This window comes from Euprymna scolopes, chromosome 3, assembly GCF_053919585.1.
Source record: "Euprymna scolopes isolate OS-2025 chromosome 3, ASM5391958v1, whole genome shotgun sequence".
Taxonomy (NCBI): domain Eukaryota; kingdom Metazoa; phylum Mollusca; class Cephalopoda; order Sepiida; family Sepiolidae; genus Euprymna; species Euprymna scolopes.
The window spans coordinates 138970378-138996806 of NC_136484.1; the positions used below are offsets into that span (position 1 = coordinate 138970378).

The 26429-nt window shown below is 33.4% G+C and overlaps 1 protein-coding gene across 1 annotated transcript in view; it reads right to left on the reverse strand.

Annotated features, from left to right (window-relative positions):
• LOC145259263 (uncharacterized) overlaps positions 1-26429 on the reverse strand; it is a 235693-nt gene that overhangs the window by 22335 nt on the left and 186929 nt on the right. Inside the window, exons 3-4 of the mRNA XM_080117101.1 lie at positions 13978-14328; positions 2892-2924 (exon numbers count right to left, since the gene is read on the reverse strand). Of these exons, the coding sequence (XP_079973227.1) occupies positions 2892-2924; positions 13978-14328 (384 nt within the window). The remainder of the gene's footprint in view (positions 1-2891; positions 2925-13977; positions 14329-26429) is intronic.

The following is a 26429-nucleotide window of genomic DNA, read 5'->3' on the forward strand; positions in this document are numbered from 1 at the left end:
AAACAATAGAAGGTTTACTTGTCAAGTTCAAAATATGGAGACATGCTATGTAAAGTAAAGGTCTGAAAAAATGAATGCCATAGAGATAAAAGTGTTTATCAGAGGTTGTAGAATTTGAAATTCCTTGAAAAGAGGAAATTTCTCATGTTCAATTTGTGGTAAGGGAGTTAATGTACAACTCAATTTCCTGTGATACATTCAGGTATCATATACGCAAGCAGTGCAATGGAATTACTAGATGGAGAGAGGACAACCAGTTTCTGTGCCAAAAGTGTAAGATAACAGAGATGAATATGAATACAGATATGGAAAAAAAAAGTTAAAAGGTTGTTCTGAAATTTTGTTATTTTGGTGATATCATTGGAACATAAAGTGGAGCAGGTGATAGTGTGATAGCAAAAATTAAGAGTGGATAGAGTAAGTTCAGGAAACTTTTGCCATTACTAACTGGCAAAACATTACCGGTGTCGGTCAAGGGATGAGCCTATCAGTGTATGCATGCAGTGCAATGATAGAGGAAAGTAAAACCTAGCCAGTGAGCACTGGTGACATGCGTTGTATGGATACCACAGATATGAGAATATGATATGATGGATATGTAATGCAAATCTTAAAGATAGGCTAAAATCTGATAAACTCGGAAGCTTTAATCTGGAGATGTGTACAGAATAAGAAACTTTGATGGTACGATCATATTGAAATAATGAATGCGTTTCTGGGTTAGTAGATCTAGAACAAATGAGATAGCAGGGTTAGTTTACAAGATAACGCCAAGAAAAACCTGGGAGAAAGTGATAAGAATGAACTTGAGAGAAAGAGAGATAAAGATCTGGTCAGAGATCGGTTAGCTTGGAAGTCAATTTTTAAAAGCTGCTCAACACACGACAGCATATAAAATGGATGTTAAACAGATGATCATCATTAAACCTTCACACATTAAATTTGAAAGAATATTCGGACGCAGCTATGCAATGACCTAATATAGATGTACACAAACTGGACAAATTGCCTCCGTAAGTGTACAGAATCATACAAAGAGGCTGGATGTTTTTCTTCTTCATATATTTGATTACATTTGAACACCAGTAGTTTGATATCCGTTAGCTACAATTAATTATTGGCTACTTGGCCTTTTGGCCAAGATCAAAGTGTAGCATCTGTTCTTCAGATGCGGCACTTCCATTTCTCGTTCTCTTTTAGTGGAGGAGAAATCCTTCACGACCGAGACAATTTTTATTTTTGTACTTTTTCTCCACGTTAAAAAACGACCCTGGTGTCTAACTCTGTCCCGTGGAGAGGCATTGTAAATAGGTACAATTAATTGTTAGAGAATCATGGAAAACTTGCATATTACAAAGCGATGATAGAACAATAGGGTCGTTCGTTTCATATTATTTTCTTGCGTTTTCACTATAAAATAAAGTTTGCTTAGCCAACATTAAAGAGAAAACACGTGAAAACCTGGTGCAAAAAATGCAGAATTCTGTTGACCATGGAAGGAATTTCATGCTGTTAAGATATTAAATTAAGGATCCTGTTTGCTTTATTTACCTTTTTTACTTTTAAACCTATAATAGTTAAAATGATGGAAAAAAAAAAAAAAAAAAAAAAAAAAAACAATTGATCATAGTCACTTCATTAGCTACGTTACGTCAAGATATAGGGAGAGTGCCCTTTCTTTCCCAGGATTACTTCGTTACTCCATTTACTCTTGATCTTTACCTTAAAATGCTGAGTGTTTTGGGAGGGGATTGGGTAACTACCATTTTTTAAAGTCTTTGGTAGGATTCAATTGAAGTTTGAACCATGGTTTGCTGGACCATTAGCAAACACTCTTATCATTATGCCAAATGGGTCGACATTTAAAGGAGTTAAAATATGATGTTTTATTTTTAAATAATCTAAGTGTATCATTTTTATAATTATAGCAAAAATAAAGATAAAAGTACCCTTTAAAAATTTATTTTTCTAATAGTTTAAAATATTTATTTTCCTCAAACATATTTTTAAATAGGTACAATAAAAAATATCTTCGAATTCAATCTTAATAAAGAAGAAAATATTGAACTAAAATAGTTTACCAATAAATTGCAAAATCACTTCTAAATTGTTTAAGAAAACTTCCTGAAAACTGTAAAATTATTTAGACAATTGCTAATATCTTACTAGCAGGGAGACTCGACGTTGTCTGGGATTGAATGAGGATCAACAAATGTTTCATACTTCCAATACCTTTATTTTCATCAAAATTGGTGAAATCAACAATTTTTCAATCAAACAGTCAATCAAGATTAAGTGCAGGCTTTAGTCGGGGACTCACTGCAGTACACCAAGAGGAAGCTTACAGACCCCCTGCAGTACCTTAGTCCACAATACACTGCAGTCTACATTGCACTGTAAAGAATCTACTGTTGATTTTATGAAATTATCTTTATATAATAACTTGAATTAAAGTTTGAAATGAAAAATCAAGTATTATAGCTCAATTGTGCTCTAAACAGAAACATTCATTTTGAATGCACACCCGTTTTATTAAATAACCTACTGTTGATTTTATACGCCAGGCCCTACTGCTTGTGCAGTAATAAAACTTCTCAAATGCACTTGCGATGTTAGACTTTGGTCAAAATCAGACTATTCCTTCTTTAACAGGATTTTTTTGATTATTGATTTTCGAGACTTATCAGAGGTATTCCGATAAAAAACTATCTAAAAACACTCAGGCACATAAAGTACATTTGTGTGAAATTCCAAAAAATTGGCCCAGCCATTTTTGGAGTCCATAAGGAATGAACTTACACACACACAAACAAACAAAAAAGAAAGTGCTTTTTATATATAAAATAGAGATTGTGATTTATTAGAAAAGAAAAATTATTCAAAAGACTTACTTTTTACTTCATTTCTTTTTCTTCCTGGAAGATCTAAATTGTAAAAAGAAAGGACATTTTCAACACAGAAAAAAAAATTCATTATATTGCTAAACAAACATTCTTTAATTTGAAAATTTAGAAAACCAAATAATTTTTTATGAAATTATTAAAATCATTTTTTTTTCTTCTAAGACTTTCATTGTCAAAACAACTTATTAATAGAAGACTTTTTCTTGACTTATTGTTTTGGTGTTGGCTGGTCGGGTCTTCATGGAGAGAGAAAGGTACACGTTCAGTGTTGTTATTAGTTACCATAAGTCTGAGTTGATGTGGGTTGCATGATTAATAAAAATTCTGAATCGAGAAACTTGATCACGTCTTTGATCAAATTTCTCTATTCAAAGTTTGTGCTAAACATACAACTCGCATTCTCAATTCATCGCCAGACAGATGAGACATTCTAACACAATGATAAAATAAATTGTTGGTAAAGTCACTAAATACCATATTGAGTTGAAAACAAGAAAATAATTCTGTGTAGGCATTAAAAATTTTTTTTTTTTTTTTCAAATTACATGAGTCATTTTGAAATAAAATTTATTTTTATTTTAAAGCAGCTAAACTTAAGCAATACACATTTTAAATATAATAGAAAACAAAACAAGCCAGAATTGAAAACTTGAAGCAAAAAGAAAAACTGAAGCAACACTTTGAAGAGAACCATGAAAAAGATTTTATTTACAAACACAATTGTGTAATCAGAAAACAAACAAATAAAAAATTTCTGGTTTCATTTCTTGTTTCAAATCGTAACGTTTCACGTTTTCGATCAATAAGGTCAACGCCTTTCGCTTTGAGATAAGCAGATAAAGGACAGTCATGCTGGTTAGTTTTTTAGCCAATGATTATATATTTTAAATGTGCATTTTAATGGGACAGAGCTTTGTGGACAAATTTATTTTTAGTTGACCTTTGAGAAGTAAATATTTTCATTTACTAGCCAAATAGAAAAGTTACATGCAATGTTATAAATAAAATAATTCCAAATAAAGTTTTGTTTTAATTTCTAATTCTCTAAGACGCTACAGACAAAATAGACTTCGTGGCTTAGTGGGGGATGCCCTTTTCTCTACCCTGCAACCTCTCTCCCACAGAAGAGACGTTGCGAGCCTATCCTTGTTTTATCGTTATTTTCATGGCAGGTGCTCGTCTGAACTCCAATCCCTGGTCCCCCCTCGCCAATCTTTCACGAAAAACACCCGTCTAGCTGAATCCACTGTGAAAAATTTCCCCCACTCTATATCTGTGCCTAAATCAAAACGCGGATTTCATGAACAAAGCTTCTTTCTTAGAACTGCACGCCTGTGGAACTCTGTTCCGTCTGCCTGCTTCCCTCCGGACTACAACTTGGATGTCTTCAAGTCTAATGTTAACAAATTCCTAATGAACCGCCCCCTTAAGTAAACACTTCATGAAATCTCCTCACTAATGTAATGTACTTGCAATAACCCTTATCCCTGAGTGGCTTCCGGGCCTTGATAAGTGGTGATCTCTGTGTAAAAAAAAGACGAAATTCATGGGAGGAAATTCAGCACCAACTACATTCAGTGGTATTGTCACTTGGCAAACATCACTCAGAATAATTTAGCCAAGTGACACATGCAAGATCTCATCAGTTTCAATATTTGCTACTAAACTTGAATCAAGAACCTTATAAAAATATTACATTTACTTCAATTTTTACCTGACTGAAAATGTCATTTAGAAATATCCAGTAAACTTAGACAAAATGCGTAATATTTTACATTTTGCAATATTTATGTTTATCAATGTTTCCATACTTTCAAAAAAAGCCGACTGTCAACGTTTTTCAAATCAATACCACATGATCGTGATTATTTTCATTTTAGTTTTAAGTTGTTCGATAAACCAATGTAAAATGTTTACCTACTTATAAAAAGCATACACTTTTTTATGTTGAAGAATTAGATTCTTCTAAATTTATTAAAGAAAATGAAACAAGTCTTAAATTTCATTTTTATAATACAGAAAACTAGCACAATTCAGCCCGGCCTTGCTCAAGCCCTATGTACTGTTCATAACTTTATGTGCATATATAATTAAAATGTTTGACTCATGTCCAGGTGAACCTACATCTAAAATTTCAAGTGTTTAGACCCAAAATTGGCAGAGGAGTTTGGTAGAGTCTGCAAAGGTCAACTCTTTTAACTTTGACCTCTTGGCAGACAAATCTTCACCCAAAAACTGATTAAAACGTTTGCTGCATGTCTGAATACCCTTTATGTAAAATTTCAAATGTTTAGATCCAAAATTGGCTGATTAGTTTGCTAGAAACTGCAAATGTCAAATCTTTTGAACTTTGACCCCTTGGCAGCCAAATTTTCAGTTAAAAGCTGGTTAAAAAGCTTGCTCTATGTCTGAATACACTTTATGTAAAATTTAAAATGTTTAAACCAAAAATTGGCTGAATAATTTGGTAGAGACCACAGAGGTCAAATTTTTTTAACTTTGACCCCAATTTTGAACCCTTAACATTTGTTTTGGGCTCAAATCAAATTAAAAAGTTTGATCCATGTCAGAGTAACTTACATCTAAAATTTCAAGTGTTTAGACCCAAAGTTAGCGGAGAAGTTTGGTAGAGTTTTCAATCATTGAACTTTGAGCCCTTAACAGCGAAATTTCTGGCCGAAAACCGATTAAAAAGATTTTCCCAAATCTCAATACCTCTTATGTCAAATCTTGAGCCTGTAGACTGAAAATTGATAGAGTAGTTTGGTAGGGAAATGTACACACACAGACAGACAATTTCACTTTTATAGATGTATAGATGACCTTACTTTCTAATTATTAAAAAAAATATTAGTTTATTTGTAAACAACAAAGTTAATCACTTTAAAAAGTTATATTAAGAAATACATATATGAAACATTTACTTCTATTTTTGTATCGTAGAGGAAATAAATAAAGCAAAGTGTTGTATCTGTTCTGATACGACATTTCATCTATTTTGTCCTCAGTTAGTGAAGATTACGTCAATTTTTATTTTTGTCCCAAAATAAGTTTATTTTATTAATAAATTAGCACGCTGTCTGGTATTGCCCAGTCGTAAAATTTGCTTAAATATGATATTTTAAATTATGCAGATTTTTTTTTTTTAAGGTGGTCACCACTTATCACGACCGGAAGCCACTCGGGGATAAGAATTATTGCGTGTACAGTATGTTAATGTTGAGATTTGATAACATGTCTACTTAAGGGGACGGTTCATCAGGAATTTGTTTATGTTGGACTTGAAGACATCCAAGCTGTAGTCAGGTGAGAAACAGGCAGATGGAACAGTTCCACAGGCGTGCACTTCTAAGAAAGAAGCTTTGTTCATGGAATCTACGTTTTGGTTTTGATACAGATAAAGAGTGGGGAAAATTTTTGACAGTGGTTTCAGCTAGACGGGTGTTTTTTGTGAAAGATTGGCGAGGGGGAACCAGGGATTGGAGCTCAGACGAGCACCTGCCATGGAAATAACGATAAAACAAAGATAGGCTTGCAACGTCTCTCCTGTGGGAGAGAGGTTACAGGGAAGAGAAAAGGGCATCCCCCACTAAGCCACAAAGTCTATTTTGTACTCTGTCAAGGCAGGATAGAGTATTTTTAGCAGCCTCTGCCCAGATGTGGCAACAGTACTCCATCCTTGGATGTACTTGGCTTTTATATAAGAGAATTGCATCAGCAGCGAGATATCTTCTGGAGCGGTAGAAGGATCCTACCATTTTTCCAGCAACCTTGGCAATAGACTTGATGTACGTGTTCCATTTCAGGTCAGGAGTAAAGGTCAAGCCCAGAAGCTTACAAAAGCATGGAGCTTCCCCTAGTCGAGAGCCATCCATTTCAATTGATGCCAGATGGGGATCAGAGCATTGATGATGTAAAGATAGGAGCTTGGTTTTAGATTCATTAAAAGTAACCAGCCACCTCTTCCCCCACTCTACCACGTGCTCGAGATCAGAGGAGAGAGAATCAGAGAGAGTTTTGTCATTTACAGCCTTTGATGTGTTGCCATAGATGTTTGTGTCATCAGCATAGATGTCAACAAATGATTTAAGCATGTGTTTTGGAAGATCATTGATGTAGATCAGGAAGAGAGTTGGGCCTAGAATGGACCCCTGAGGGACTGCAGCCTTAACACTCAGAGGCTATGATTTCTGCCCATCAACTACTACTCTTATGAGCCTATCAGAGAGAAATGATTTAATGATCGAGAAAACATTTCCAGTTATACCGTAGCTGGAAATCTTGTGAAATAAGCCCTTATGTCATACTTTATCGAAGGCTTTTGATACGTCAAGAGCAATTGCCCTAGAAAAGAAGCCTTTGTCAAGAAATTCACTATTCCTATGAGATATAACTGTTAGCACATCTGCTGTAGATCTTGCAGAGCGGAAACCATATCGTATGTCACTAAGAAGGTTATTTCTGCTGAAGTGGTTGACTACTTCTATTTAATATAGATTCCAGCAACTTACTCATGACACACAGGAGACTTATTGATCTGTACTGAGATTCTTAAATACAGGGCATACTGATGAGGTTTTCCAGGATGTTGGGAAGCACTTCTCTTTAAGGCAACACTTAAACAGTTTTGTAAGTATGGGGGCAAGTTCTGGTTGAATCTTTTTCAGCACAATGATTGGAATGCCGTCAGGGCCAGTTGCTTTACTGAAATCAAGGTTCTTGATTAGCTTAGCGACCTCACGCACAGATATTTGTATGTTGCATAGCATGTCTGTTATCGGAGGAAATACGGGGAGTGGATGACCTTCGTCGTGTAGAGTAGAATTAGCTGCAAAGTTCTTGGCAAATAGTTTGGCTTTGTCTGATGCTGACGAGATGACCTCAGGTCCATTGATGATGGTTGGGATAGAACACACGCTTCTGTTCAGGATCCTGTTTGCTATTTGCCAAAACTGGTGGGAACCAAGCTGCTGATCAGCAACTTTGGATTTAACGGACTGAGCATATAGCTCTCTTGCATTTTTTATTACTCTTTTACAGTGGTTGCTGGCAGTCCTGAAAGCAGCTTTAGTCTCAGTACATCTATTATGTTGGTAGCTATGCAAAAAGTGATTTCTGTGCGCAATGGCAGCAGCATATTCTGGGGATAACCATGGCTGGCTGTTAGGTTTTTGTTGGAATTTTTTGGATGGTATGAATTGGTCTATGCCTACAATTAACCATTTGGTCAGGTCTGATACTATGGAGGACACATCCTTTTTAAACATGGAATGTAGGGGTAGATTAGATATAAATGTACAGAAGCTATCCCAGTCAGCCGTAGAGTATCGATATACTGTACGGTGGAGAGGTACATCTGAAGACTTATTGCATTTCGTTTTTATCTTAACTGATACAACCGAGTGGTCGGAAGATCCCAGAGGGGACAGAACGGAACATGAACATAGCTCAAGAAAAGTTGTGAGAAAAAGGTCTAGAAGGCTAGCGTATTGACCGGAAGTATCGGGCACACAGGTGGGTTCATGAACAATTTGGGTTAGGTCATAGGCAATGGTGAAATCATGACAGAACCTTCCCTCATCATCTGTCTTGTTCGAGTGGGTCAGCCATTCCACATTGTAGACATTTAAGTCACCACAAATGTGGATGTTAGCCGAAGGATGAGCAGACGGGATGTGGTCAATTTTCTCAGATATGCTCTGAAAGATAGTAATTCCGCTGTTGTGGAGGCGATAGAGAGTAAATATAAATGCAGTGGTGTAAGCAAGTGCAACCCGGAAGTACATATAAAGGTAAGTTAGGGTCTTCACTGGAGATATTCCTACCACATGGGAAGCCATCTTTAATGTAGGCACATATTCCATGCCCATGGCCATCTTGAGGGTCAGATTTAGATGTTAAGTTAGAGTATCCTTTAATTATGAATTTGTCTAGGGAAATGGTCAACCCTATTCCAGTTTCACTTAGAATATGTCCGGTTTCGTCTCCTGTAATTAGGTTTCAACCTCTGGAAGGTTGGAATGTAGACCCCTGATGTTGTTGAAGGAGACATGGTAGTAGGGGTCTACGTTGTAGTAAATCCTAAAACAATTTTTTTTTTTTTTACACAGTGGTCACCAATTATCAAGGCCCGGAAGCCACTCAGGGATAAGGGTTATTGCAAGTACAGTACGTTAGTGTGGAGATTTGATGAAGTGTTTACTTAAGGGGGCGGTTCATTAGGAATTTGTTAATGTTGGACTTGAAGACATCCAAGTTGTAGTCAGGTGGGAAGCAGGCAGATGGAACAGAGTTCCACAGGCGTGCACTTCTAAGAAAGAAGCTTTGTTCATGGAATCAACGTTTTCATTTAAGCACAGATAAAGAGTGGGGGAAATTTTTCACAGTGGATTCAGCTAGACGGGTGTTTTTCGTGAAAGACTGGCGAGGGGGAACCAGGGATTGGAGTTCAGGCGAACACCTGCCATGGAAATAACGATAAAACAAGGATAGGCTTGCAACGTCTCTTCTGTGGGAGAGAGGTTACAGGGAAGAGAAAAGGGCATCCCCCGCTAAGCCACAAAGCCTATTTTGTACTCTGTCAAGGCAGGATAGGCTGTTTTTAGGAGCTCCTGCCCAGATATGGCAGCAGTATTCCATCCTTGGACGTACTTGGCTTTTATATAGATAGAGAATTGCATCAGTAGTGAGATATCTTCTGGAGCGGTAGAAGGATCCCACCATCTTTCCAGCGATCTTGGCAACAGACTTGATGTACGTGTTCCAAAAGTAAAGGACAAACCCAGAAGCTTGTCAAAACACGGGGCTTCTAGACGAGAGCCATCCATTTCAATTGATGCCAAATGGGGATCAGAGCGTTCATGATGTAAAGATAGGAGTTTGGTTTTAGATGCATTAAAGGTAACCAGCCACGACTTCCCGCAATGAACCACGCGCTCGAGATCAGAGGAGAGAGAATCAAAGAGAGCTTTGTCATTTACAGCCTTTGATGTGTTGCCGTAGATGGTCGTGTCATCAGCATAGATGTCAACAAATGATTTAAGTATGTGTTTGGGAGGTCATTGATGTAGATCAGGAAGAGAGTTGGGCCCAAGATTGACCCTTGAGGTACTCCAGCATTAATACTGCAGGCCTCTGAGTTTTGTCCATCGAGCACTACTCTTATGAGCTTATCGGAGAGAAATGATTTAATGATTGAGAAAGCATTTCCAGTTATACCATAGCTTGAAGTAGGCCCTTATGCCATACCTTGTCGAAGGCCTTTGATATGTCAAGAGCAATTGCCCTAGAAAGGAAGCCTTTTTCAATAGATTCACTAATCCTGTGAGATATAACCGTTAGCACATCTGCGGTAGATCTTGCAGAACGGAAACCATATTGTGTGTCACTAAGAAGATTGTTTCTGCTGAGGTGGTTTACTATTTCTCTATTTAATATGGATTCCAGCAACTTACTCATAACACACAGGAGGCCTACTGGTCTGTACTGAGAGGGAGATGACTTATCACCTGAATTCTTAAATACAAGACATACTGATGAGGTTTTCCAAGGTGTCGGAAAGCACTTCTCCTTAAGGCAACTTCTCGTGGAGGTGGGGGTGAATAGAATTTTTTTGCATTTAACAGTTGATTGAAATAAAATATATTAGACAAAATTAAGTCAAAGTATTTATTATATTATATTGGATCCAATATATAGTAATAATTTAAAACGTTTTTAAAAAATGACTTGTGCGCCACAACCGAGAATCGAAACCAAAACATTTAGCTTACGATTTACTTTTTACTTTGACGTTAATGCCTGAGCTATGAAGACATTTGCTGCAAGGCAAAAAATTAAAACATGAACCAATAGCTATTACGTTACGCATGCATATTTGTAATGCCGTCATTCGACTTTTACCTAGCAAATTCCATTTTTTTTTAATTTTCACTTTTGCACCACTTTTCCCAATTTTCCAAAAAGTTTTATATATATGTATAAATATAAGGTTTTGCATGGGTTTGAATATCCTATATATTAAGTTTCATGTTTGTTGACCAAAAACTGACAGAGTAGTTTTGTAGGCAAATTTTTTTAAACAAATATATATACGCATACATGAATATATATAGAAAGAGGTTTGTGTTTACTATAACCCTTTTACGTAAATATTATGCAAATATAAATCATGTAGAATATTTGCATGAATTTAATTACAAGTAATGATTAACTAATGATGATCATCCCATAAGAAAACTGAAATAAAAAACTAATAAGGAATTAATTAAAATGAATGTTTAAAAGAATATGCAAATTAGCTAGAGCTCTTGCAGATGAATGCAATTCCACAACGCATATGTAACAAAGTTGTATTTTCTTTTTAAATAAATAGAAAAACGGGTTTTAAATTTCAATACACAATAAAACGCAAATTTATAAGAATATAGATGTTATCTGCTTCAGATTCGAGACACTTCAAAACAAATGCCTTCTTTTAGGTAGGTCCCAAAAAATTGGTTTTATTTCAAAATTTGTGGAAATAAATGATTTCTTTACAATAATCTACTAAGTACTCTTTGAACATTAATTTCCAACAAATAATTTTTTTTTCAATTTATAAAGAATTTTAGGTTCTCATTTAGAATTACACTTATTTAAAATCAAAGCAAAACTACAGACAAATCTTTATGATGCACGTATTTGTATTTTTTTCCAAAAATGACGCAACATTTTATATTCCAAAAATCATGTAACTTGATCAAGTTCTTATTTTTAACTCAAATTTTATGAGTAAGTGAGGAGAGGGCTGAGAGCAGTCATATTGTTTCAGAATGTGTTAAAATTCAAGGGCTGACAAAATCATTCAAATACAAAGATTTACGGACAATGCTAAGTTATTATTCTATTATTAATTGTTAAAACACGTAAAATTTGATGTTCTTAATCTTAAAATTTTTTACTTGATCAATTTACATAATGTTTGGCATATGACATCGTTGACCGTGACAAGTTACAGCATAAAGGTTTTTCTTTATTTTTGTAAAATAATGCTAAATATGCACAGAATTTTATGTTGAAAAAAATTCAAATTTCTTCAGACTTTGTTAACAAAAACAAATAGAGTATATTGTTTTATTAAACCCTTTATTGTTTAAATAATTTGACCTTTCAAACTATTTTTTTTTTTTGTTTTTAAAAACAAGCAAAAACATTTTTCATTCAGTAATGACCTTTGAAAGATTGTTAGGGGGAAAAAAAAAAAAAAAAAAAAAAAAAAAAAATCGCCAAAAGATATGCATTTTATTATTTCTAGTTGCCACTTGGAAAAATTTCTTGAAAATATGACTGTTTCACTCGCAACACAAAGCCCTGCATCTTAGGAAAAAACATGATCATGTATTTATGTATTATGTCAAAATTCCAAAAATTATGAAAAATGATCTAATAGGAAATTAATCATAGGTAAAAATTAAATTTATCAAATTATAGGGTCTTATCATACCTATTAATGTTGAACAGTATTTAAAATCCAGGGGATGTAACTGCAGTTACTTATTATCACAAATTGTAATCCACCATTTAATACTAGAAAATGGCGGACTGCTAATATCTATATTTATTTTGTAAAATATAGTTCTAACAGATCTTCTACAATCAATTTTCAGGCTTTGAAATTTGACTAATTTTGACATGACACATAAGTACATAATAATGTTCTTACCTAAAATGCATTCACTGCACAAGCATCTAACAACGGAAATGAGGATTGTATCTCAATCCAAATTATCAAAATGTGCAATCATTACACATACAGTTGATATTTCCTTCATAGCTGTCATTCATGAACCTCCTTTCAGATTGTTGACAAAATGGTACAACACTGAGTATTGCTAATGCATAAAATCGCTAAATAAGTTTTAACATCTTTTTAAAGAACAGCTTTGTAGCAATGTATTTTAACAAATCAAATATTTTCAAGATTTACAATGGAAATTTCAAAATAGAAATATTCTAATTCTGCAGAAATCCAGAGCAAAGACAAAGCATGAATATATTTACCATATAAAATTTTATTTTGTAAAAAATTCCAATGTGTCTTTAAGTCTTATCACTAAAAATGATTTATGTATATTTATATCTATATATTTATAAAGTTGTATCATTTATCACACTAACAATGAGATTAAAACATCATATTTATATTCACAATAGAAGAAAAATAGCTCTCTAATATACTGATCATGCGTATGTGGTCAATACAATAAGTAACAAATTTGTGTAGTGCTTTGCAAAAGGACATCTCATTAATTATTTGTTTGTATTGTTTTAAATTTAAATTATTTTCATTTTAATATAACAATTCTATTTACACATATTTTTTAATAGAAATTTGGGAGAAAACAGAGCTTGTCCAGACCCCCCCCCCCAAAAAAAAATATCAAGAAAATTCTGTATGATATACATATCCGTGATAGAAAGAAAATATCGTACACTAAAAAGTCATGTAAATTGATCAAGCAGTTTTATTTTTACAAAGAAAATTTTTAAGTAAATTTGAATTTGTCCACTGCTCACTCACCCCATGTTAAGAATGGTTTTCTAATCCCCTCCCCACATAAAAAGAAAATTAATAAAATTTTGTATGGTTTTCTAAGATCTTGATTTGGAGTTACCACTAGTTCCATCAGGCTGTTTTCAAGATGGTGTCACCAGATTGTCGCTTATAGTTTAAACATTAAATTTGATTTTCTTACTTCAATAAAATAAAACTATCAGTTTATGTGATTTTTGGTGTATATTTCTTCCATCACAAGAACGTACATCATACAAAATTTTCTTCATTTTTGTGTTTTTTTACAGTAGTCTGGGTCTTTTGGATCCATTCCAAGCCATTTACTTCTGAAAGTAGTGATTCTTGGTTCTGTCAATTTTCCTAGTCAATGTTGGGACATGTATCCCACTAGTTATCATATAAAAATAATCAACTAAATTTAAATCAAGTTACAAAGTATAAAATGTCCTCCAGAATTTGGATAAAAATAAAATAAAAAAATAATAAAAATATAGTTACAATTATGTAATTCATATTTACATCGTTTAGGACGCAGTGCCTGTCTGATGTTACGTCGACCAGAAATCTCTGACACGGCAGGTGTTGTTGCCGTCGTGACAGGTACTTCCTTGGCAATCGTGTTATCTCCTTCAACTGGAATGGCCCGAGGAATGGTGGAGATAGGATTATGTGTAGTAACCTCGTTGGACACAGTTGTTGCAGATATGGTCGCCAGCGAGGAAGAGGTGGATGTGACATCTTTGGACACTGTGATGGCAGTGACAAGGGCTGCAGTTGGCTGCTCCCCATTAGGCTGCGTTTGTAACTGATGGAGGAGGACTTCCTGAGATTGACTGTCAGAAGGGGTGACACCTCCACCACCTCCACATACTGAAAGAATAATAAAAAAAAAAACAGGATTAAACTTAACTACAAAAATTAAGATGAAAAAGTAATGGTTCTGCAATATTAATTCCTAACAGGTTACCAAAGAAATTCCATATTTTCTACATCAATTTGTATAATTTACTGTCATGTTTAATATTCCTTTTGAAATAATGTCTGTTAAGATCAATAAGAAGAAATAACACTTTATTCTTAAAACTATCATTGTTAGCTAAATATTTTTTAAGAAATAAATTGTATATGTCTCTTATTTAAAATTGTAACAATTTCATTTTTACCATAACAATTGCCAGCTAATTATTCTTCAAATCAATGAAATGAATGTTACTTTTTTGAATTTATTTAAAATTGTATAGTTTTAGTCGACAGGGCGATACAGTTTGATTTTGAAAGAAGTCATTTTAAAATCCGTTAAGTCAGAATTATTTACCTAAGCAACATCGGATAAATCACCAATAACCATCTTTGCTAATTGGATGATTTCAATCTTTTTTTTTTAATGTATGTGAAAGGTAATAATGTACAAACATAAAATGTCTTAGTGCGTTATATTAATCATTGGCCAGCTAAGAAAATAACAAGTAAAAAATTAAGAATGGTAAACTTCTGCTAATTTCATTTTTTTTTTTAAATTTCAATAGTTTATCAAAATATTCATCATCAACTTTGTTATTTTGATTTCAAAAAACATATCCAGTAATCAGTTTTTATCACATTTGCTGTACCTGTATATAAAATAAAATTAAAATTAAAACAAATATGATGAAAATGCTGAGTTCAAATATATCAAGATTAATATGATATAGGTTATATTTATTTAAATAAAAACAATATGATGGAATATTTTGTAATTTAATTAAAAAAGAATGCCCAAAGCAATATTCATAGAACATGGGAGGCTTTCAATGTAAATGATCACTTATTTGAAATACCAAAGACTGCAGAAACAATGTTGTACATTTAAAAAGAGGAAATTTAGTTATACTGACAATAAATTAAGTGATTATTACACATTTTCTTGCTATTTTCGCTAGGGACAAAGTTACGTCCTACACTGAAGCAATTTTAATTTTTGTCCTAAAAAATTTACTAAATATCAATGATTTTAACCTCAAAAATTATTTTTATATTTTTCTTTGAATTAAAGCAGTCATGAACTTGTAATTTTTTATCAGAATTTATTTTTTAATTGACAGTTTAAAGGCGGTAAAAATCACTTATTTTTCTATAGTTACAGAGAAATCTCTGCAATATCTACTTTTTCATCTATAATTGAAAGAAAATATGTGAAAATGGTGATACTGTTTATTTCATAGCTTTTCACATATGAAAGTAATTTTAACGTATTTAAATTGACGATACAAAACATTTTCTAACTAAAAATAAAGTTTATAGCAGAAGACCAATTATTATGACTGGTTATTTGTATTCCTACATCAAAGAAAACTGTTTTTCAACAATAATGATCTATGCTTTCTTCAGTTCCATTATTTTTATTCAATATTGATTTTAATAAAAAAAATTAATAATCTAATATACTTTCTTTAAAAATTTCAAGTTATACTATATCCACAAGGTAATACTTAGAAAGAATTGCAAATAATTTTTCCATTTGAGACCGTTGACCAAAAACGTCAGTGACCCCCCTCCCCCCCCAAAAAATTAAATTAGACTTTTTATGGTTAATTAACTATTAATAATGGATCAATGCTATAATTTATAAAGGCATTACATATCAATCAGTTCTACAACAGGTGATATTTAAAACTTCTGATTATGGCTGAATCATACTAAACCATCAATGGCACACACACAGTCAATGTCCCTTTTCCATCTGTTCATTTTCACACTGTTTTCTGTTGATTCTTTCTTCATTATTTTTGTTTTTCTACATTATTTAATTACAGACGTCTACCTCGGTGTCACTTACTTAAATCCGCATTTTATATTCTATGCATATACTCTCATTGTCATTGCTGTTCATATTAGAACAATGCCCGAAATACTCAATAGTATTTCTTAATTTAAACTATTTTATGTGCATTTAGGTGAAAATTATAGAGGGCATGAGCAGTATGAATTATCTCCTTTGGCTCAGTATTTCCAAAGCAGTCATGATTTACTTAACAGTTTCATCTTATCTTTGCAGATGTAGTCATGGAAAATGAATATCAAAAATAGTAGGATATCAATAGTTTACATCAAGTTTTTGAGTAAATCTCTTACTTAGATAAAGAGAACGTCCATTCTGTATTTGGTTTTAAAAATATATTTATTAAAAGGTTAAAAAATATAATAGGAGGAAAAAATGGCTTGTCCATAAGCAATACTTAGACTGAAATAAGCTATATTAATAAAATTGTTACATGGTGTGTCTGTACGCGTTTCTTGACCCTATGTGACTAACACATTATAAGTGTCCTTTATTTACTATTAATCGAATATTTACCAAAAGCAAAAATACAATACTGTAAAGCAAACTATAAAAAAGTCCTATTTAAAAAAAAAACAATTTAATTATGCAATTAAATTGACCATCATGCATTTCACATTCTTCATCAACAAGTCAGCCATTTTAATATTAATTTAAACAGTCTTTGAAATTCTTAGCAAATTCTCATGTATTAAAAGACCGTAAATTTTGGAAGCTTTTTACAGTAAAACAATATTTATATATCCTAACAACACTATTATAGTTTTATAAAAAAAATTGTTTTCATTCCATAAGTTCAAGTTTAGCTTTCACTACCCCACCCTCAAAAATAAAAATAAAAACTCCTGGGCAATGGTACAGCTAGTAATTAATAGTAAGAATAACCATGTGAAACTTACTGCCCCTCATACTACAAAAGGCCCCCCCCCACACCTTTTTCGGGGGGGGGGGGAGCAATAACTCATAACATGTAAGGATACATGAGAATTTCTAGTAAATAAAAATAATAAAATCACATTCATTACTGGAAATCATAAGGACTACATGGATTCTTGTTTTCATAGTTAACAAGCTTGCATAAAAGCCAAGAAGATTTAAAAAAATTTTATTATCTCCATATAAAATATTTTGATTGCAGAAATTTCCCTCTAGACCAAAATATCGTGGGTTTACAACAACAAATGCCACAAACAAATTTAGCCACTATCTTATCTAACTTTAGAATGACACTGTAGACACATTTAGTCGTTATAATAAAATCCTACATTTCATCCTAGGAGCAACATCATAATCGCAACTATCTTTAAAGGAAAAAGTTCCTATTTTTCTGTCTAAATATCAAATCCTCCTACTGCCCAAAGTCATCACTGGGAGGAATTCTACACTTTCGACAGATATGGGGCTTCACCCTTCATAACTGGATCATAAACTCTTAAAAGACTTAACACCCTTTTTTGATTCAAAAATGATAAAGTCTCCCCAGAATAATTCCGGGGAATCTGATTGGCTGACCTCTGACCATTCCTATATTCAGGATTAACAGTATTTGCATGCTAAACGAATGCTAATGTATATGGGATCGCAATGATACCTACTTTTGCCCTCTGAGTAAATTACTGTGTTCGTTTTCTTACATTTAAGAGCATAAGTTTGCATTTCCTCTCTCTCTCTCTATATATATATATATATTCTTCCCAACTTTCTCTTGCTCGCTTTTTACATTTCTACATGGCAATGCCAAAGAAAAAAACAAACATTTCCTCTCGCTCGCTTTGTACGTTTGTTCCAGTAATTAATTATATTTTTTTCAGACATAGTTATCTTTTTTTAATATACATATATATATATATATATATTTTTTGAGGGGGGGGGGTCAACCTTCACAATTTTCTTTAGAATGACGCCTTCTACAGATTTTCGATGATGCTGATTAAGAAAATCTCATTTAAATTTTGCGGAGGTAAATACTTATAGAGATATAAAGACCTGCATTATGCACTGTAATTTACTGGCTGTTATATTTGTACACATGCGCGATAAACAAATCTACTTCTCTCCTACCGATACTGCTACCCACTCATAGTTTTTTTGTTTTTTTTTTGCATCTGCATGTGGATATGCTGGCAACGATTATCGGGGTTAAATACCCCCCCCCCACTCCCAATAAAAGGGGTTATCTACTCCGAAAGCTGTTCTTTACATGGGAATGTTGGTGGTGTCTATTCAGAAAGCCGTTCTTAGCATAGGAAGTTTGGGATGTCCATTCCAAATGCCAATCTTAACACGACAATACTCAAAGAAGTGAAGTGAAAAAACTTGTTAAAAAAAGACAACATAAAACTGGAATTTAATACTATTGGTAAAAGAGTTGAAAGAGGAGGAAAGACAAACAGCTAGGACTGCTACTACTGATTTCGATCACTCTAAACAGTTCATATACAGTGAGAATCCTTAACCTCTAAAACTTCTGTTTTTACTTTCCATTATTATTCTAATAGACCATTTTTCGTAATTTTATTAATTCATACTTAATTCATATTCCCTTAATTGCTTTTTTTAAATTCAAACAGTACCTGTATGTTACCACCCCAAACCAGCACTAATCACCATTGAAAGCCAGATTATTTCATTTCATCCATGGCCGCCAGTGTCTGCAATTGTTCAGAGATGGCAGTGCCCACCAACAACAACTGTAGTTTACTTTTGTGCAGGGGGAGGGAGGCTTCCACCGGGCAAAGCCGGTTAACAGTCCTGCTAGTTATCAATAATAATGATTTGATGCATGTATTATTTGATAATTCCTTTCAGATAACATTGGAAATGTTGGATCATTTAAGTAAAATACTATATAGGTTGAAACAAAAGAAAATATCTAAAATAAACCAGACTTGATTACGAAAGAAAAAGAGAAGTTGCTCTTGAGAAAAGGAGGATGAGAATAACAATTTCTGATGAAATGGATAGAAATCAAAATAAGAGTGGAAACGCGATTAAAATGTAATTTAAACAGTAAAGAAAGATAGTAAACATTTGATGACACTAATTCATTAAGGAACGGAATAAGAGAAAATTAGTAGTTAGCTAATGTAAAATAATTTCTAGTGTGTGGAAAGTGTAAAATTTGAAATTCCAAATTGGCTAAACCACAAAATTTAAGAGAACTGCTATTTATGTACAGAATATAATAGTCCCTCTACATACAACCTACTCTATTTACGAGAAATTTGAGACACAAGATGTCTTCCAAGCAAAAATCTTGACCTACATACAAGAGAAAATCCAAGTTACGAGAGTTTGCAGATGCTACTGCTAGGTGGCAAGTGGTCAAGACCATCCAGCATCAGCACGTCCCAATTAGTACATATGTTTCCCACCATACAGACGTGATCCCATGTTCTTGTGTTGTGTTGTTTTTATCATATTGCATCTCATTTTTGTGACTTTTGTGACCATAACCATGAGTTAAAAAAAAAAAGAAATGGAAAGATGTCCTCTGAGGTAAAAAAAGAGGATGATGTCAATCGAAATGAAGCAAGCTATAATAGGCAAACATAAGCGTGATGTTTGTGTAAGTGAGTATGTGGTTTATAGTTGATTAGGGTTAACTTGATGATTTTGCGAGCTGGGAACAGATTAATTGATTTTCCGTTATTTCTTATGGGCAAAACTCATTCGAGATAAGAGACATTCTAGATACAAGCTCCATCCGGAAATGAATGAATTTTTAATGTAGAGGGGGTCACTATACTTTAAAAGCTTTTAGTTGGATAAATATTAAAGCGTTATGATTGAAGATTTCAATTTACCAAATGTAGATTGGTTGTGTTGCCTACAAACAAGGTACATTGCCACTAAGACCTAAGTGTATACTGGGAATTAGAGATCATGCTTACATGGACAAACTAAGGGAGTTAGACAGTCTGTTCCCATTACATTTAAGTTTATACATGTTAGTACAGTCGAGGGAAAGAAATTATCAATTAATCTTAAAATACAAAACAAATATTTGTATTTCTTTATAAAATGATTTTATTAATATACTGAAGATGGTAGATATAAACTAGATTAAAAAAAATCGATCAAGTTATTTCTTAATGTTTAATAATAAGTTTGATGGCATCGTTTTAGTTAAATCTTATTATGTATTTATTGAAATAGAAGTTAAAATAGATTGGGATTATATAAAAAGAAAACAGAAACTGGTCTAAAATTTCAGAAACAATTTATATCAGAAAAAAAGAGAAAATATTGATTGGAATTCTAGTTTAAATACATTAGATATTAATGAAATGTAGGGAGAATTAAATTGAATGATAAAATCTCTAATAGAAAATGTTTCCAAGATTATTATAAAAATTTCTAAATAAAGAGATCATCATCATGTTCATTTTACGTGCAGACATGTATTGGACAGCTTTAAAAAATTGACTTCCAAACTAACCTATCTTTGGTCAGGTTTTTATCCTTTCTCTCAAGTCCATTTTTATCACTTACCATGTTTTCGTTCGCTTGCTTTTGTTATTTTAACTGATCTACATCCACTACACCTGCAAAAACTCATTCGTTCAACATGACCTTATCAAAGTCTATTCTTTTGCACACATCTTTTTATATTGTCTAGATTTAATTTTCCTCGAATGTCATCAGACCAAAGCCTGTCTTTAAGACTTACACTACACATTTTCGTATCATTCTCATATCATTTCTCTCCAATGCATGTCCTCGGCACTTGCTGACCATTATCACATTGCATACACATGCCTGATAGATTTTTTCCCTTGGTCAACAGTGGTAATGCATTGCTGATTAGGAATGGCAAAATGGAAAAGTTCTCTGAACTTACTCTATTAAGTCTATTAGAAAAATTACTTTAGGACAGTAATTTGCAATCTCATAAATAGATAATAAATAAATAAAACATGATAAAGTTTAGGAAAAATTTGGAATTCTACTAAATATGAACTACTATCAAAGTGCTTTAAGCAAACAAAATAAACATGAAACAATTAAAATAATAAGTAAACCAAGAATACAGTTGCTAAAAATGAAAAATACAATTGTTCAAATATGTAAAATTATAAACTAAAATTTACAATAACCTTAATACAACAGCAAAAAAATAAAAAAATGCTAAAACATAAATTAACAGACACAGGAGTTGAAACAGCTGGTGTGTTAGCAAGTTTGTTTGTTTTCTTTTTTTATTATTCATCTGTCCATTCTTTGAAAATTTTAGTGCACTACAGGAGAGTTGTTAAGGGGAGAATACAACAAAATTTATGGTTGCCCTAAAAATAGACTTAACACTTATCCAAATTGGATGTAAGTAAAAATGTATATGACCCAATAAAATAGATACTGAATTATTGAATTATTTATCAAATGAAGGATTTAGCAATGAAATAATTGAATGAAGAAGTGTATAGAATATAAACAAATTCCATATATTTGGGAAAATGGCAATTGTGATATTACTGTATAAAAAAGGTTTGATGCGTTCAAAAAGTAATTATAGACCAATTATTTTATGTAAAATTTTCCAACTAATATGAAAGCCATAATGCTGAACTGCTTGCCCAACAGTTTCTGACTAACAATACAGATTTCGGCAATCTTGTTCTACTGCGGCTATGTTAACAGTCATCTCTGAGCACAAGGAAGATTACATCGTAAATTAATTTGCCTTGTGCAAGATGAGCTGAATGCTCAAACCATGAAAGACGTCACTGTAGCAAAATAGATGGCAAAGACTTCAGGTTGCGGTGCTAGTAAAATAGCCTTTGGATCTGAGTGTTCAGCTACAAAGCTTCATTCATAGAAACACATTCACCAGCCCAGAATAAGATTTGGCCAAGAACAAAATGTAGTATCTGTTTTGATACTACACTGCATCTTATCTATCCACAATCAGTGAAAGAGAAATCCTTCTAGACTGAAGCAATTTTATTTTTGTCTCAATCCAGATTATCCCTTTTTGGGAGAACTGAATTTTCCCCTCATCAAAAACTGTCTATCTTTGTAGGGAGGCAAGTAAATATAGGCATACTTGGAAGCATCTACTTTTTTGATAGATAATTTGGAGATCAACATTGTAGACGCTGCCATTTTGACCTTAACTAGAATTGATGCCACCATATAGTCAGCTGGGGATAAGGATTAACGAGACAGACAAATTGTCAGATGAATGATAAAGAATATTATGAAAGGATTGAAACTAACAGAACAAACAAAATTTGAATTCTTATGAGGACGGTTTATGCCAAATGTGATGAAGCAGCTGAGATGATGTATTTTCTTCCACTTCATAAGAGATTCAACTTCATAAGAGATTGTGATAGATGAATTTTTGGTTTACTTTTCTACAACATGAAATACTAATCGAATCTGATGCAAAACAAATGTTGCCAACAATGTGTCCGATGAACTGAAGTTGACATTTACATTTTACATGTTAAGTTACATGAAACACTATTTCATAGGTGGACAGCTGTGCAAGGTTCGGATTGTCACTCACATGATTGTCACCAATCATGAAACGAAACATGTGCGCACAGCTTTGTTTATCATTTTGACAAGTGCAGCACAGCTGTTATCTATGAAAAAAAAGCACAGAACAATTATGATTTGATATTAGTAAAACATGTTTAACCTATACTACAAGACCAATGACATCAGATTTTGATCTTTGTGTGCCAATTTCATAGAATAGAAGACATTATTTCAGGATCGAAACCTCATAATATTATGGATATTCTTTAAATTTTTGATTTGAAAGAAATAAGCCTCCCTTCTCAAATTGAGCAATGTTGCTAATGATATCATCTGTTGCTACTTTAGCATAATGCAAACCACTTTGTAAATAAACAAATAGAGCACTGTAAAGTGGCAGTCAATCTATATATCTATAAAAATGAAAGTGTCTGTCTGTCTGCGTGTGGGTCTCTGTGTGACATTTCCCTATGCAATAACTGTCAATTTTCAGTCTACAGACTCGAAATTTGATATACAAGGTACTGAGATTTGGGAAAATCTATGTGATCAGTTTTCGGTCAGAAATTTGGCTGTTAAGTGGTCAAAGTTCAACGATTTGACCTTTGAGAACTTTACCAAACTCCTTCGCCAATTTTGGGTCTAAACACTTGAAATTTTAGATATAGGTTCCATGGACATGGATCTAACTTAATAACTTGAGTTGAGCCCAAAACAATAAATGTAAAGGGGTCATAATAGGGGTAAAAATTAAAAAAAAACTTTACCTCTGCCGTCTCTACCAAATTACTCAGACAATTTCTGGTCTCTAAACATTTGAAATTTTACATAAAGGGTATTCAGAGATAGGGCAAGCTTTTTAATCAGTTTGGGTAAAAATTTGAGCTACCAATATATAAATGTATGTATATATGTTTGCATGTCTGCCTAAAACTTTCGACAGAGTCGACAGATTTTCACAAGATCAGTATCGATTTAAAGCTCAACCCTTCATACGACAAATATCGAAAAACTGGCTAAAAACATTAATATATTCGCCCTCAACTGGACACTTTTCAACAGGGAGGTGGTTGCTTTTTTCGCCGATATTTTCGAAAGTCATCCCCTCTTTTTGATTGTCTAGCCTTAATTTAAACCTAAGTCATCTTCCGGTTTGGCAGTGATCGTAACAGCAATGAAGTCACGTTTTTTTTCCGTTCGTATCCTCCTTCGCGGTACCGGTTCGAGCCTGCCTTCCTACTACCACTTGTTTTTTTTTTTTGCTCAACACACCTCCAAACACCCGGGCAACGCCGGGCACCCATGCTAGTGTTAATATAAAAACATTGCTATGACCGGATAGTTAGAGTTACTTACCATTGATTAGATGGTTGTTGGTTTGATCCTTGACTTAGCTTGGGATGGGTGTTGACCTAGCCACACTAAAAAGCAGTGATACAGTGAAACAATTTGTCCATGGATGATGCATACAGTATGTTATGTATAAAGCTGCGTTTTGATCATGTTACTGTTTGCACAAACACTACTACTAAATAAATAATTATTTAGTCCAAAGAATAACATTTTTTATAAAGGAGTTAACACTTGGACATAAAGATTAATGAATATAATGTGGTAGTGTAGTAATCGTTAATAGTCTAAGTTTGGTACAATTTGATTATTTAAGGGGACGGTTTAACAAGAACTTATTTACATTAGACTTGAAGGCTACCATACTGTAGTCGCCCAGGAAGCAGACCAATGGAACTGTGTTCCACAGGTGGACAGTTCTAAGAAAGAAACTGTGTTCATGGAATCTGTGTTTAGATTTAAGCACAGAGAGAGTGAGGGGAAACTTGATAGTGGTTGTAGCTAGGTAAGTGCTTTTTATAAAAGTTTGGCGGTGATGGGACCATATATTGGAGTTCAGATGAGCACTCGCCATGAAAATAACGATACAGCAGAGATAGACTCACAACATCTCTTCAGTGGAAAAGAGGCTACTGGGAAGAAAAAAGTGTATCGCCTACTAGGTTTCAAACTATCGAGGCAGGATAGGATGCATCAAGCAGCTCCTGCCCAGATGTGGCAACAGTACTCCATTTTAGGACATACTTGGCTCTTATACAGATAGAAGATTGCATCAGTAGTGAGATACCTACTGGAGCAGTAGGATGATCCAACCATTTTTCCAGCGATTTTGGCAACAGATTTGATGTATGTGCTCTATTTCAGGTCAAGAGTGAAGGTCTGTCCTAGAAGCTTGTCAAGACATGGTTTCCCCAAGACGAAAGCCATTCATTTCAATTGGGGCATAATGAAGATCAAAACGATTATGATGAAAAGAGAGAAGCTTGGTTTTAGATGCATTAAAATTAACACGCCACCCTTTTCCCTATTTAACCACATGCTCAAGATCAGAAGAGAGAATCAGAAAGATCTTGGCCATTACTGGTTGTTGAAGTGTTGCTATAGATTGTGATGTTGTCAGCATAAATGTCTACCAATAATCTAAGAACGTGATTTGAGAGATCATTGATGAAGATCATGAAGAGAGTTGGGCCCAGGATGGACGCCAGCATTGATACTATAATTTCTCATTTCTGCCAATCAACAATTACTCTTATAAGCCCATCAGAGGAAAAGGATTAAATAATTAAGATATTTCCAGCTATTCCATAGCTGGCAATCTTGTGAAATAGACTTTTATACCATATCCTATTAAAAGCCTTTCATATGTCAAGACCTATCGCTCTGGAAACAAAGCCTTCAATGAGAGATTCACTAATCCTATGTGATAGCACATCAGCTGTAGATCCAGCAGAATGGAAATCATATTGCACATCACTGAGTAGGCTATTTTTGCTGAGGTGGTTTACCACTTCCCTATTTATTACAGATTCCAGCAACTTACTCATGATGCACAGGAGACTCATTGATCTGTACCGAGAAGCAGATGACCGATCTTCAAAAGTTTTATATATAGGGTAAACTGATGAAGTTTTCCAGTGTGTTGGGAAGAATTTAAAACATGTTTAACCAGCTTTGTAAGTATTGGAGCTAGTTGTTCTTGAACCTTTTTGAGTACTATAATTGGAATGCTATCAGAGCCAGTTGCTTTACTGGAATCAAGATTTTTGATAAGCTTGGCAACATCATACACAGATGATATGATAAAATACTTACAATTTATTTTAAGAATTACATAGTTCAGTACAGACAATTGTTAATATGAAACATTTTAAAATAATCATTTAAAAATAAAAATCAGGAAAAGCGATAATTTAATTTAAATTGAAGATTATAATCAGAATTGTCTATCTTAAGCTTAAAAACATGTAAACAAATAAAAATTAAAAACCAAAATGAACTGCATCCGGGTAATGCTGGAAATATATATTTTGCAAATTTATTTATTTTCAACGGTATATAGTATGCTATGTATTAAAATTTTTTTCTTTTTGCGTTATTGTCTGTGTGGATAATATTACTAAACAAGCAATTATCTAGTTCCCATGGCTTGAAATAAGTAAAGTTCACTTTATATAGAGGTGGAATCATCATCAATGGACCTGAGGTAATCTTGTCAGCATCTGACAAAATCAAACACTTTACCAAAAACTTTGCACACAAAGAAACACACACACAAACGGAAGCACACACACACAAACTTACGCAGACACAG